The sequence below is a fragment of the Gasterosteus aculeatus genome, chromosome 1 (assembly GCF_964276395.1).
Source record: "Gasterosteus aculeatus chromosome 1, fGasAcu3.hap1.1, whole genome shotgun sequence".
Classification (NCBI taxonomy): domain Eukaryota; kingdom Metazoa; phylum Chordata; class Actinopteri; order Perciformes; family Gasterosteidae; genus Gasterosteus; species Gasterosteus aculeatus.
In genome coordinates, this window is record NC_135688.1 from 23945298 (window position 1) to 23959312 (window position 14015).

The 14015-nt window shown below is 50.3% G+C and overlaps 1 protein-coding gene across 1 annotated transcript in view; it reads right to left on the reverse strand.

Annotated features, from left to right (window-relative positions):
* Positions 1-14015, reverse strand: part of nrp2a (neuropilin 2a) — a 48554-nt gene that overhangs the window by 19822 nt on the left and 14717 nt on the right. The window contains exons 3-7 of the mRNA XM_078091359.1: positions 12664-12845; positions 6260-6490; positions 4816-4971; positions 4151-4320; positions 3371-3544 (exon numbers count right to left, since the gene is read on the reverse strand). Coding sequence (XP_077947485.1) covers positions 3371-3544; positions 4151-4320; positions 4816-4971; positions 6260-6490; positions 12664-12845 — 913 coding nt within the window. The remainder of the gene's footprint in view (positions 1-3370; positions 3545-4150; positions 4321-4815; positions 4972-6259; positions 6491-12663; positions 12846-14015) is intronic.

Genomic DNA, 14015 nt, shown 5'->3' on the forward strand with positions numbered 1-14015 from the left:
CCACTACTTCCCAGAAATGTCCAATTTTCCAATTGTAAAGAGGCCTGTCATCCCTAATAGGGTATTAGCTAGTGCATTAAAATGCTGCTGCTTCGCTTTATTTTCATCTTTGGATAAAGGCAGAGAATCTGGCCAACATTACCGACATGAAAAGAACTGCTTGTTCAATAAGAATTGGCTCACTAGGAGCTCTTTCCATTTTATTTTTTGGATGGGAGGGGCCAATGAGAAGCTGTCAGTCGCTTCTCGGCTTCTTCCGTCTACTCCACTTCCTCCCGTCCATTGTCAGGGTACCTGAGAGGTCGCTCCTTTGACCCCTGACCAATTCCATGCAAGGTTAAAGGTCAACGAGCCTGAGGAAGCAGAAGGTTGCTCATTGACTAGAAGGCTGATAACGTGGTTACTTACCAACTGGCAGTGGGACACGGATTGAAATGAATGCCGGCATTGTACGGGCCGCCTGCGTAATCTGCCCGACGACTGCCATGTTGTGAGCCGTCACGTGACAGGACGGTGAGCCGGGGCTGAATAATTGACGTTGTCATGTTGTGTCTGCCGGTGTGGAGGGTCATGAAAATATAACGAGGCCCAGCACCGCGCACGCTGGCTGTTTGTGGGGACATTTGGCGGGACACGGGCACCGCGGGTATTTAACTATTGATGACCCCTCCGGAGAAGGAGGTCACTGTGAATGGCGCATAGCAAAAACACGCTCTTTGGGTTCACAGCTACGGCCGAGCAAAGAGAGCAAAAAGGGGAAACTCGTGCGCCTCAAAAACAGACTCTCTGGTTCTCTGGAAAACGAGGTGTGGATGGATGTATACTTCAGAGCATGACTCATTTTCCATCTCCCCTTTTCTTCTCTCTTGGCACACGTCTCCATCCTCTGCCAGAGGTTTTCCTTCAAGCGAATGGCGCCGCGGGGAACCGGGATCGGAGCTCTGGAGAAGACATTACTCCCTTTCCGGGCGCCTTTTCATCCCTGCGCTGTTCCCCTCGTTCCCGGACTCCTTCTTTGTACACTACACTCTTCATCTCTGTTGTCTTGCTCTAATTATTCCCCTCAGTCCCTCTACCTGCCCCCCCTTCTACCCCCACCCCCCCTCCCCTCCCTTCCACCTTCTTCCCCTCCTTCTTTGCTCCTGACGTTCTCTCCCCTCCCCACCCTCGGTATGAAGATGTTGACAGTAGGAACTGGTTCCAGCTGTTCGTGCTCCACTGCTGGCTCTAACACGTGCAAACAGGGTGTGTGTGTGTGTGTGTTTGTGGTTGACGCAGTGATCCTTCAAAATTGTCCTACACACCACCCCATGTCCAAGTCTGTCAAAGTTTGTTTAACGTATTAGCTTGAAGAAAGAGTATAAAAAAACATCAGTAAGAGGCTGTGTGACACGGTGTGATAGAGGAACAGGCCGAGATGCTGTGTGAGCGTTTTTCTCCCAGGTTACTTTGTGTTGGTGTGCGCGTTGGACACACAGCGCAGCCTCACAATGCTTTTCAGTAACACAATGATTGGTTAGCGCTGGGGCTGATGGGATTTTCCTCACAGACGAATGACAGCAAGGCGCCTTTAATGTTAATTTGTCTGGGTGTGTGTGTGAGAGAGAGATATGCAATTCCTTAGTGTGCACACATCTCATCAAGTAATGGGGTGTACATGTGAGTGGTGTGATTTAGAATTAACAAGTCACAGTGGTGTCAAACTGAGAAGGTGTTGGCGTGCAAAGAAATGAGAGAAAGCATCACACACGCAGACGTGCACAACGCCTGTGTGCTGGTGTGACTGACGTGATTGCAATCTGCAGCTCTGGTGTTTTTTCTCTTTTAATACCACTTTTATTCACCCCCCCCCCCCCCCCCCCCCCCCCCTGGCTCAACCTTTCCACAAACGCCACCGACGATCCTCCGAATCCACATTAGCTTTCCGAGCTCACTGTTAAACGACAATTAGAAGAGCCAAATCCCAGTCATTACAGACCCCCTGACGAGATTTGAGTTTCACCCACTTAAGGGCTCTTTGGGGGGCTTAGGACGGGCAGACGGGGAGTTTGTACGACACGTCTGGTGGATTAGCAGTCACGGAAGATTCAACCCGCAAACCCGCGGGGACCGGACCACCACCGGGCTGCACAGTGAACTATTTAATTATAAGGCCAGGCTCGACCCGTGACCGAAAAAAGTGTCCGCGATGAATCAGAAAGGCGTCGCCCCCGGGCCCAATCCATCCGTCAATGTCTGCAGATGTACAAAGAGAAAGTTGTAATCTGAGATCTGCGAATGCAAAGGCACAATAAGTCCTTTATGCATAATGCGATAGCTCCCATCACGCATGGAGTAAACGCTGCGACGACTTTTCCTCGTGATCATCCACACACACTGATGGTATATTTAAATCACGTCTACATTTTGATATGGATCACATAAACAATTTTCTAATGTTCTAAGCGCCCAGTATTACGAGCAATATCTCTCCCGATTGCATGTCGATGCATCAGTCCGAAAGTCTTTTTCGCTCAGACAGATTAGTTCAGATTACACGCTACAGACAGACAGGAACACATCATGTACATATGCGAACACACGCACAGACCTCCAGACAGAGAGATCAGCCAGAGGTTGTTTGAAGGGGGGGGAGGGGGGGGTTCGTGTGTGTATGTGGAAGGAGTGGGGGGGGTTATACGTCGCACAGATGTTGATTTATAAAGTCAAATCCACGTTCCACGAAATAATCTCCACATTAAATACCCCCCGCCGGACCTGCCCCAAACCAATCACTGGCACACACAGAAGGGTGGGGGGAGTGGAGGGGGGGGGCTGGTCTGTATGGGTAAGTGAGTGCGGATCGACCCTCCGCACACACGCACACTCCGCCACCGCTGCCACTCTCTATTTAGCTGCTCGCAATCCACATTGACCTTCGCCCAGATATAAGGGATGGAGACGGGCTTACTGTAGGACACAACAACGCAAGCTGAAGATGAATCCCCCCCCCCCCTCCCCCCTCTTCCATAAAAATACCGTAACGTAAAAATAATGTTGCTATGAAGCACCCAAACTCTCCCAGTTCACACCTGGTGTGAGTCCACAACGCTGCCCCACCCGCGGCCTGTGTTTATTTGCACGTTGATGCGAGAGAGATGGTGAATAGCGAGCCCAGATAAGGGCACACAGAGCACTCCATTGTTCCCCTCCTGCATCTCTCCCCATCTCTTCCTCCCTCTCTCCGCCTCGTGACTGGGGTCATGACTCAGGTTCACAGACAGTCCTAGAAGGGGAATGACTCCTGCAGGAATGTTCCTCCCCTTGATATGGCCCTGGGACGAACACTACAGCCTCTGTTGTTGGAGAACATATCGTGATGGTCTCGTTAAAGTGTTATCTCCTCTACCTTGTGGTTCTTGCCGTGCCGGTAGACCATCCAGTCCTCCCCGTTGGTGCTGACCTCCAGTTTAAAGGTAGTGACGTAGTAGGACTTCTGCGTCTCCTTGGAAATGGCCCCTTGCGTGGAGATCCCCGTCAACACCTTCAGGAAGTGGAGGTCGACCTGGAAAACGAGGCGGAGAAATCATTTAAAACTCAACGTAGTAATAGAGCGGCTGTGTAGATATTTGAAGGGATTTATGGAGCTCAGGGCTGATGTAGATAACAGAGACAAAGCAGCTGCTGTTTCTATCCGTCACACAGACAGCAGGCGATGGACGCCGACTGTGGCCTACTGCCGAGGGAGCTTGTGTGTGTGTGTGTGTGTGTGTGTGTGTGTATGTGTGTGCAAATCTTCACATTGCCGTGTGCAAGGGGAGGAAGCCTGCAAGCAAAGATCAATGGCGTGGTGTTCGGATGTATTCCCGGAGAACGCCTTCATCAATCACCTGGCATTCTCTGCGCTCCTGTACCTGTGAGTGCGTGTGTGTGTGTGTGTGTGTGTGTGTATACGTATGCATGCTTGCAGTTTAGGGCCACTGTGTGTTTCGAGACAAGAAAGATTGAGAGCACCGAAGCACTTCCTTATCATCAGTTCACAGTTCCTCTATTTCCTGCAAAGGGGTGTGTCCTCGCCCGTGTACGAGACACCGTTGCCCGGCGCAACCTCTCCTCTCTTCCGGCCCGGCAGAAACACTTCAATTCTATTTTTCACTGGTTGAAACCGAACCTGTATGTACTCCTTGTTGCTGTCCTCCGACGGCGTCCAGGCGTTGTCGTCGTTGTTGAGGCGCGCCTGCCGCGGCAACCAGCGGTTGTCGTAGAAGGTCGTCGAGGCGCTGATCTGATCGTCGCTGATCTTCCCCGTTTCCATGCCGAGCACCATGCTGCAGTGGAACGCTGGTGGGACAAAGCAAAGCGTAAAGAATGTTTCTTAAGCGACTGACAGTTAAAAATTGAATGCAGCTTAATATTAAGAGCTTGAGGAGGGAGAAGAAAAGGGAAATCCAGACAGAGGAAGGGCAAAGGGAGACGGAAAGCAGCCCAACAGGTGAGCAGCGGTAAATTGAGGTGATGTTAATTTATATTCTGAAATAAAACAGTAAGAGTTTGCTTCTAGGAAACGGTGCTCTCTAAGGAGGGAGCGAAAATAGACTGTGGGTGAGAGAGAGAGCGCACAGATTTAAATAAACATTAAAGCAGGCAAAGCTGAAAAGTTCGAGAGGCTAAGAGGAACGGAAGATAGAGAAAAAACGACGAGTGCCATCAGAGATGACGGAGATGAAACCGTGGAAACGGGGGAAAGAGAAGTGGAGATGAAAACAGGAAAACAAACCGACACAGAGAGTACTTGCACACACACACGCGTGTTACTAAATGTTATCTCGCACTTACAGTCGCTGACTTGTTTGTGCGTCATGTTGTAGCGGGCGGAGAAGCCGTCTTTGGCCACGGCCATGTCGGTGTGGAAGGAGAGGGACAGCAGGCCGGAGGAAGACTGGATCTCCGGAGGGATTTTCGTCCCGCAGTACCGGCCGATCAGAGGAGACACTGCAGACGCACACACACACACAGAAACAAATCAAACTGGTCTGTTTCACGGTGAAGGTTTTCTTGGTCCTAAAAACACTTTCATTTTTAAATGTTCTATCAGCGCGATATTGCATCAAAAGTTCTTAATGCACAGATTGTGCTTTTATTTTGAAAAAAGGGAGAGTGTGCTTTTGCTTTGTGACAGTACTGCGTATCCTTTCCATGTAAAATAGAAACAGGAACTGGAAAGCTTCAGTAAGCGTTGTCTAATGAGTCGCAGCACGCCGTATTTCCCCCCCTCCCCTCATTCCTCTCCCTGCTGTCCATCCCTGCATCTGCCACTTGTGTGTCAGCCAGGGCCCAGCAGGGGGAATGGAATCCCTGCCTTAATGCAAGCTGCAATGGGATCAGCTGCAGACACACACGGTCACAAAAAAACGCACACACTAGCGGGGATTACAATAGTCTCAAGAGTAGCTCTCTCCGCCGTTTCGTCTAACGTCCCTCTGTTATGCCCGAGGACCCGGCTCCCTGGAACTGGGTTACACTTTAATTTCCTCCTAATTCTAAACTTTGAATGGCGTAAATTGTTTTCAACTATCAAAGCTCCTAAATCCAAGGCTATAATTGGAATTTAAAATCCACTTGGATCCCTTTTTAGAAACAGGAAATAGAATAATTGGAACAAATCATCAGTTGTCGGGCTTCATATTTCAAAAAATTGGGGGAAAGAGAGTCAACGGGTGAGAGGAGTCGGAAAGGGAGCACTGCTATTGAGATTTTCAACAGCACCACAGAAACCGACATTACCCTGCGGCGGTCGCTATCAAAGCCCTTCAAATGTTTGTTTCTCGCCATTTCCTGATTCTCGACCGATTTCGGCCACTTTCGCGACGCTCTGCACCTCCTATTGGACGCGAGCAGATATTCATCGTGGCCATCACTCTCACTCGCCCTGGGGGGGGAGGAAGGAAGCGCTAGGTGATAAGGAGGCAGGACTGGGAGGAGAGCAAGGGGGTGGTGAAGGGTGTTATTATGGAGAGGGAAGGGGCTGGGGGGGGGGAGAGGGGGCATGGGAAACGGCTGCCTGATAGGGGTGTCGAGTCACTTTCAGCTCCCCCGTGTGAAATAATGTTTCCTCTATGTAATGTGATGGAATGCAAGGCCAGGCTGCTTTACATCAAAGGGAGCAAAGGCTGCTCAGGAAATTGAAGACTGGTTTGCAAATTTCTGGGGGAGGGAGGATAAGCTCTGTGGCTCCTGAATGTGAGTTTACTGTGTGTGTGTGTGTGTGTTATCCCCTCACCTTGCGGCAGGCCGTCCCACACGTCCAGCCAGTCGTACTTGCAGTCGCCCTCTCCCACCAGCAGCGGGTCGTTCTCCAGGTCAAAGGTCAGGAACGTGAGGGTGATGTCCATGTGGGGCGGGGCGATGATCATGTAGGAGCACTCCAGATTATGGGGGTATTTATCCGGGAAGCCCGGGGACTCGATCATGCCGGAGGAGCTGGTGAAGTTGCGGAAACAGAACTCCGACCCTGCGATGATTAAAAGAAGGAGGCGGCGTTTAGAGCGGGATGAGCTATTGGCCGTGATAGGAGGGTATGCAAGCGAGAGCAATGGATCACACTCAGATATCCCATCTGACTTGCAGAGGGTGTTTCAGAGAGTCGTTCATCACCGAGTGTACGGGAGCCCGTGGCGGTTGGGCCGCACAAACACACGATTATGATCAGAGATGGAGGAGAAAATCCAGTGAGTAAATGCTAAAGTGGGCGCATCTAACTCCGCGGCCCCTCTTGTGCCACGAATCAGCTCCGCCACCGTGTTTCGCACAAAATGATGTAAGGCCAGAAACAAAAACCTATTTTACGTTCAGAAAGGTGGTATCATGTCTTTATTGCAACCAGACTCAACCATACGCCCCTCGTGCGAGGAAGGAGCTCACAAACGTTTTAATTTTTTTGCACGCTCTCTCCCACAGGTATGCACCACAAACGTTGTGTAATGGCTCTAAGTGGGCCCTTCGCGGCGGCTCCTCATCACCCATGCAGATTTATGCGCCCGGGGCGGCTCACCTTGAGCTACGGCAGCTGTGTGGCTCAGATCATCTACCCATCAGCCACTGCTGCTCCGCGGGCCAGTTTACCACATTTCCTTGCCCACTGGCTCCTAACATGTCCGCCTTTATGTGTATTGCCATAAACACTCGGGTGCGTTTGATTGTTTGTCGTTCTGTGTCTCCATCTACTTTCATGCTTGGCGTGAGGCAACACAGCTTTGTGTGATAATGTTGCCGTAGAGACTCCGCTGTCATTAGGTCTCTGCTGGCGTGCATGTCAGCAATGCCTGCGGTCGTGTCCTTTCTAAACCGTCTGATGCCACTGAAACGGTGGCTAATTATAAGCACACTTGTTTTTCAAACTTCTCCCCAGCTGAAATTCAACAAATGGAAGGTGCGTTACATTGCATAAGGAAAAGTGTCTGAACCTTGAACTTTCCCATCGTTGAGTGTGTGTTAGAAAAGCAAATAGAGAGGCCAGGTTGACTCCGGGGAGAAGCTTCTGGTGGATTTCGAAATTGCGAGAGAAAAAAAAAAGGGGGGGGTGCCAGTGCACTTGATAAGCAGACAGATATTCATAAAAGCAGCGTTGAGGTAGTGCAGACACGTACACAGGGCATTCCTTCCTCTGCATTCCTCCGAGGCACCAGTCCTTGTTTTCAGGCAGCCTTATAAAAGCTGAGGGGTCGGCCGGCCCTCCCTGTCTACACTTGGTTAATGGTAGGGAGCTGACCCCAATCAGCCCTGAGAGAGGCGGAGGGGGGGCGGATGGGGGGGGACTCAGGAGACTATCTGTACAATATCTCCCTCACTTTGTTTTTTTTCTTTTCTCTCTAACAGCTTCATTTTGTATGTTCCTTTATTTTATTTTTTTAAAGTGACTCAGGCGTCTTACGTGACTGGTGCATGCGTCGGATCTACGGCGCCCGTCTGCCCATCGATCCGCTTTTCATGCATGAGCGTACGTCGGGGCTGAAGATGTCGACACAAAACGCATGAGATCTTCCCCCACACGTTAAAAGCAGCACTCAACCTCTTGTGTGTCGACTCCCACACACCCAGAGACATCAAAAACACAACCGTGGATCATCTGCCTTCATGTGCAAAGCTTCACTGCCTACACACACACACACACACACACACACACACACGCAGAACTAGGCACGTTGAAATACAACGGTAATTTGCAGAAAGCTACAACGATATTTCCCCACACATTCAAGCACTAACCTCACCTCTCTGTGTGTTGCATGCGTATCTACAGTTTATTTGAGCATAAACATGCATGTCATGAATATATTTAAACAGCTGTGTATATGATGTGCTCTAATGTGCCTTTCATTGAGCTCCTCGCACATCTTGTTTGTCCCTCCGTATGAGCGTGTCTGTGTGTGTGTGTGTGTGTGTGTGTGTGCGGCATGTGTGGTGTCTTCCCAGCGAGCGTGAGACCCAGTGACACACTGGCCTTGTTTCTTACTGGGTCACGGTGCAGCGGTCGGGAGTCCCACTGCCACAAAAACCATCAATCTGAACACAGCTTGACTCCATCGCCTGTAAACACACCACACATAGCGCCATGCATGTGTGTGTGTGCATGCACGTATTTGGGCGTGTGCCGTGGGCTTTGTGTATGCATGGGTACCTTCTCTCTCTGTTCATTAGTTCACAGCATGTGAACACATCAAAAACAAGTGCCCGTCACAGCCTCCTTCCGTCAACCCTCGGCACGTGTCACACACACACACACACACACACACACACACACACACACACACACACGGGCGCGCTTGCCTTATGCACGGCCCCCGTTTTGTGCTTGCATCGCATCACGAGCTGCCATTTGGCGAGAACTGTCTACTGCCAAAAAGGGGGAGGTCATAGTGTGAGCGTGGACGTGTGACTGTGACGGGGTGCAGGGGGGCAGGGGGCGAGTTGCTGGGTAGAAAACCACTCGACTCGTACACATGAGTGCTTGATGTTGATGCGGCTCCACGTGTTGTGTCTGGGTGACCCCCTTCTTCCTCCTCCTCCTCCTCCTCCTCCTCCTCCTCCTCCTCAGAGTCTGTGCTCATTCGCTCTTTTAACTAACGCGCCCCGCTCGTCTGCACTCATCTCTCGCTGAGGGCTCACCTCTGTTACAGCACGCCGTCTGCAGCGGCTCCAAAGAAACCCACCGCTCCACTCAGCTCTCTACCTGCCTTTCTCTGACTGACATGTATCCGCTGCTCAGTCACACTCACATCTCTCTTGTGTAATTTCACTGAAGAGAGTGTCCTCCTGAGGCAAGTGGCGAGGGCTTTGTATGTGTGTGTGTGTGTGTGCTCAAGTGTGCATGAAAGTGTAGTGGAGGGAGTGTGCTACACAGCGGGGTTGGGGTGGAAAACCCACAATAACAACAACAACAACAACATCGTGAACAGACTAAATGTTCTTGGCGTGCCACTGTTACGGATTCATCAGTCGGAAGCAGCTTTGTGCAGAAAGGAATTTTCCTCCTCAAGTCCCACTGAGCCTCTGCAGCATGTAATGCACGTTTCTGAAAATTGCTTTGATTTTCTCATTCGTGGTGTTTGCTGATCGCCCCTTATTATATCATCCTCTTCATCTGATCATTTGGGTAGTGCGCTAATCCGTTTTATCCATTCATGAATTAAATGTATCTGTTTTAGTGACTGTCAGCGGTGGGACGGGGTTAGGATGTTTGAGGAGAAAACGCCGCATGGCAACCCGCCGTACAGCTACAGCCGGCGCTGTCGCGAGGGCTGGCGTCCAATCAACGCCACGGCCTGATGTTGTGACTGCCACTTGGTTGGGGGTCCCGCCCAAGACGGCGCCCCCCCGCCGTGACCCTGCAGATGCCTAGACAGCGGTCACGGAGGAGACCCAACGCCCTGGGGTCCTCTCGGCCTCCCCATGCCCCCCCCGTCTTGACGCGGGATTGGCTGCGACGTTATCTGCCCCCGCCGCGCTAGTGGTGGGCTTTGGGGAACTGGGGGGGTGGGGAGGGGGCATTTCTGGCAAGTCTTCCCCCTGTAGCCGTGGTAACAGCGGCAGCCACACATGACGTGTGTGTGAGGGGTGGATGGGGCATGGGGGAGGGAAGGGGGGGGTTGGTGGTAGCCGGGGATGAATAAAGGGTTAAGCACGCATGAGTAGGAGCAAAGTAGGCCACAACAATAATGGGGGGGCGTGCACTATCACTGTAGCTATGGCAGGATTAAGGCATACGTGTACTGTATGTGGGTGTATGTGTGGGTGGGCGTGTGTTGTTTTGGGGCAGGTGTTCACCCTGGTTCCTCTTAAGGCGCTGGCATACTTCTGCAAATGGCCGCATTGTGCCATGAAACCGGAAATGTGAGACTCCGGAAAGGACGTAGTTAGCAGACCAATCGCACAGTATCATTAGTTTCTAGTACGGAAAACACACACAAAACCAGCCAAAAGCAGACACACAGCGTCTGACTTCTAGATGCGCCGCGGTGGGGTCAGCTTGGACTCTAAGCTCTGTCTGTTTAATATAGGAAGGAAGCTGGACGCGTTCCCCAGCTGCTGAGATTTCTATCTCTGCTCGGTCGCACCCTTTAAAAACACACACGGCCCCGTAAACAAAAACCGACAACCGCACACTGTCCCAGAAACATCGCAAAAAAACAGCGCAATCTAGGATTTACTTTACACTTTCACACCCTCGACACGAGCCAAATGCCGTCACATCCACACCCGCGTCAGTGGAAGTCTTGCAACCAGGAAAAAGGGAATGCAACTAAAAGCCGGTAAAGAGGGTAAAGTCTGGTGGAACAAACACATGCCAGACGGGATCTGCCTCAACGTCAGACGTTGTAAGCCCGCGTTAAGTGGAGACCCGCCGCCCGGGCCCGCCACGGTAGGACGAACCGTGTTGATGAGAGAGCGCGCAGGCACCGGGAACGCCGTAATTAACACGTGGCCCCAATCACGCTTCCTGGATACGTTTTCACTCTCTGACTCATTTCTGCTTTGCCGGTTTATAGCCAATCCTTCAAATCCAATCATTCCCCTCCACCGCGTCGGCCTCTGCTCGTCTCTCCCTCTCACGCACAAAAAACACGAGCGTGTGCCGCTGTAAAGCCGCCTCCACGTACATGCGGACAGGCAGAATCTCACGCAACCGGCACAGTGGAACCACCCACACACGCAGCGAGCCCCGGCTCACACAGTGACACAATCTCTGAGGGCCCCTGAGTTTATACTGGGATCCTGTTAAAGCCACGGCAACCGCATCCCCCACCCACCAGCCTCCGATCTGTCCCTGTACGTACATACGCGCGTCTTTTCGCGTGGGCTCGTGTGATACGGATGCCATCCGAACTGTTGCATCGTTCCAGCCGGTGGCCTCGGTAACGAAGTCGAGCAGATGAGGGTCGCGATCATTGACACCAAACCAGAGATGTTTTCACGAAAGGTAAGATGAATGCTCTTTTTTTTTTGTGTGATCCACCCAACGTGAATTCAAAACGCCGGTTTAGCCATCAGGATTCATTTTGATTTCTAAATATCGGAATTTCCAGCAAATGGCGCCTCGCCAATCAGCCGGAAACTCATTTGAACATAAATCTTTTAGCTGCCTCAAGGCCGTCTAACCGTTTCACCTCTCCTACTACACACACACACACCTCATCACCCCCACCAGAAAAATACACTCGCCGCTACAATCTCACCCACAAAGTGCGCCACACCTCGTGCACTTCGACGACCTCGAAAAATTCCATTTCGGCACACACTCATTCCCATCAATCTCCTCGCCACCGCCTCTCCCCATAAACCTTTAACCTTAAGTCCAACTCCAAGTTGCCTCGGAGCTCTCTCCATCGCCCCCCCCATCTACCCAGGAGTAGTGGATCCTACTCCAATTAAACGAGCATTCCTCGCATGCTTTCAGGCAGTTGGAAGGTAATCGTTTTTTTTTTCCTCCTCTCTCTTTAACTTTTGTTTATGCGCGGGGCCGCCGCCTCCGCTGATGTTAATTATTGTAAGAGTGTCGGGGTGAATGATCACAGGTTTCGGGCCATTAACATGGGACAGAATCATTAACCTCAGTATTAATGCACAGCGGAGCCTTATGTTTGGTTCGTGGAACAGTTGAAAGTTATGTTTCCCACAGAGGTAATCGAATACTCTTAGACGGGTAGTGAGCAGTGGACCCCGGCCGACTGTGGAAAACCGACACAGAACGGCCTTTAAAATGAATTTCACCTTGAAATAAGCGACACGACTTAGACAATATCCCTTTGTAGTCCAAACTGCACATTGGAATAATGTAAACTTGAAATAGGATTATAATAAAATCAGCGTAATAAGACCAGACAAGCCAATAAAGGCTCTGTGCTGAATGTCTAAAATGCACATTTCTAGGTGCCTTCATATTTATTATTTATTGAAATATTTATTTAACCACATGAATTGTTTATGGACTTTTTAACAAAGAGAAGAAAAAAACCTATCATTGGATTTTAAGACTAAATACTATTAAACAAGAAGTAACATATCATTAGTCATATTGTGTTTTGTTTGTGGAAAAGTTGAAAGTCGTGTTTCCCACAGCGGTATTTGAATACTTTTTACAGCGTGGCGTCTTCTCCCTAACTACCCATCGTGCTTCAGGTGCCTCACCGGTTTTGAAGATCTCGTAGCGCAGGGAGAAGCCGGCGCCCTGGTGGGCGTAGTCTGAGACGAAGCGGATCTGCAGGGAGGGTCCCGATGAGATGATTGGCGCCGGGGCGATGTTGCTGCAGTGGCGACCCAGAACATCGGCATTTTCCGAAGTCCCGTCACGGATCTCGATGAAGTCATATCTGATAGAATGACAAAAGATTGCTAAGTTGCTACATTGAGCTCAACATAGCAGGGAGGAATTAGGAGATAAAAGGAGAGCATAGAGGGTAGATGAACATAGATGGATATGCAACAAGCCAAGCTAACAAAAACGTGGATCCCTTTAACATTTGCTTCGGGCAGGCGAGCCCCAAATCAGAGGAAAGAAGATGGGGAGGCTTGTGTGTCAAACCGAACACAAAATCTGAGAGCAAAGATGCAGAGAAAGAGACGGCTGGATGTATGTATTAATAAGACGTAAAAATAGACAGAGGAGCTTATGAAAAAGTAAAGAGGCGAGGGCTTGGAGGGAGGAAAGGTGAGGACCTTAGGAGCTTGGGGGGGGGGGGGGGGGGGGGGGGGGTTTGGAGGGATAGATTAGGATAAATAAATGTCAAGAGGCCTCGCTTTTTAGCTTCCACATGCTTGAGCTCTCAGCTCATTATAACCTCTGACGAGTCAACTGACCCTGAACGATTAAAAGCAAATTCTCAACTGTCAGGTCAGTGTGTGTGTGTGTGTGTGTGTGTGTGTGTGTGTGTGTGTGTGTGTTTTTATGAGAGCAAAACCGAGAAAGAGCCAGAGAGAGAGAGAGAGAGAGAGATAGTCCAGCTGGCTGATCCAGAATTAGCTGATAGCTCTAGAAACATGCAGCCGGGACAAATGTCGGCATATATGATGAACAGCAAATGAGAGATAATCTTGTTCTAAAGGTTGCATCACTACGATGTCACACTTAACATCCCCATGTTCTCCTTGAAAATCTCTATTTATAATTAGATGATTTAGAAAGTAGGTTCCAGTGGTTTTTTGCCGTTTGAATTGAGTTGCTTAGTATTTTACTTGAGTAATGGGCACTCATACCGAAAAGCAACCATCACTTTGCTTTCTTTTTTTTGTTTGATCATACTAAACCGGCATGATAATGTGTTTTGAAGTTGTGACAAGTCTCCATAGTAGTCATCCCTGGTTCTCTCTCTCTCTTCACGTTTACTGTCTCTTTCCCATATTGTGTATTTTCTGCGTCACTAACTGCACCGCCACAGGAGCCCTGCAGCTACACGCGGGACGCCCTCCCATCGAAACCCGAATGCAAACAAACTCCATTACATCCCGGGACGACGCAGTGAAAAAGACAACAGGGCCGCCGT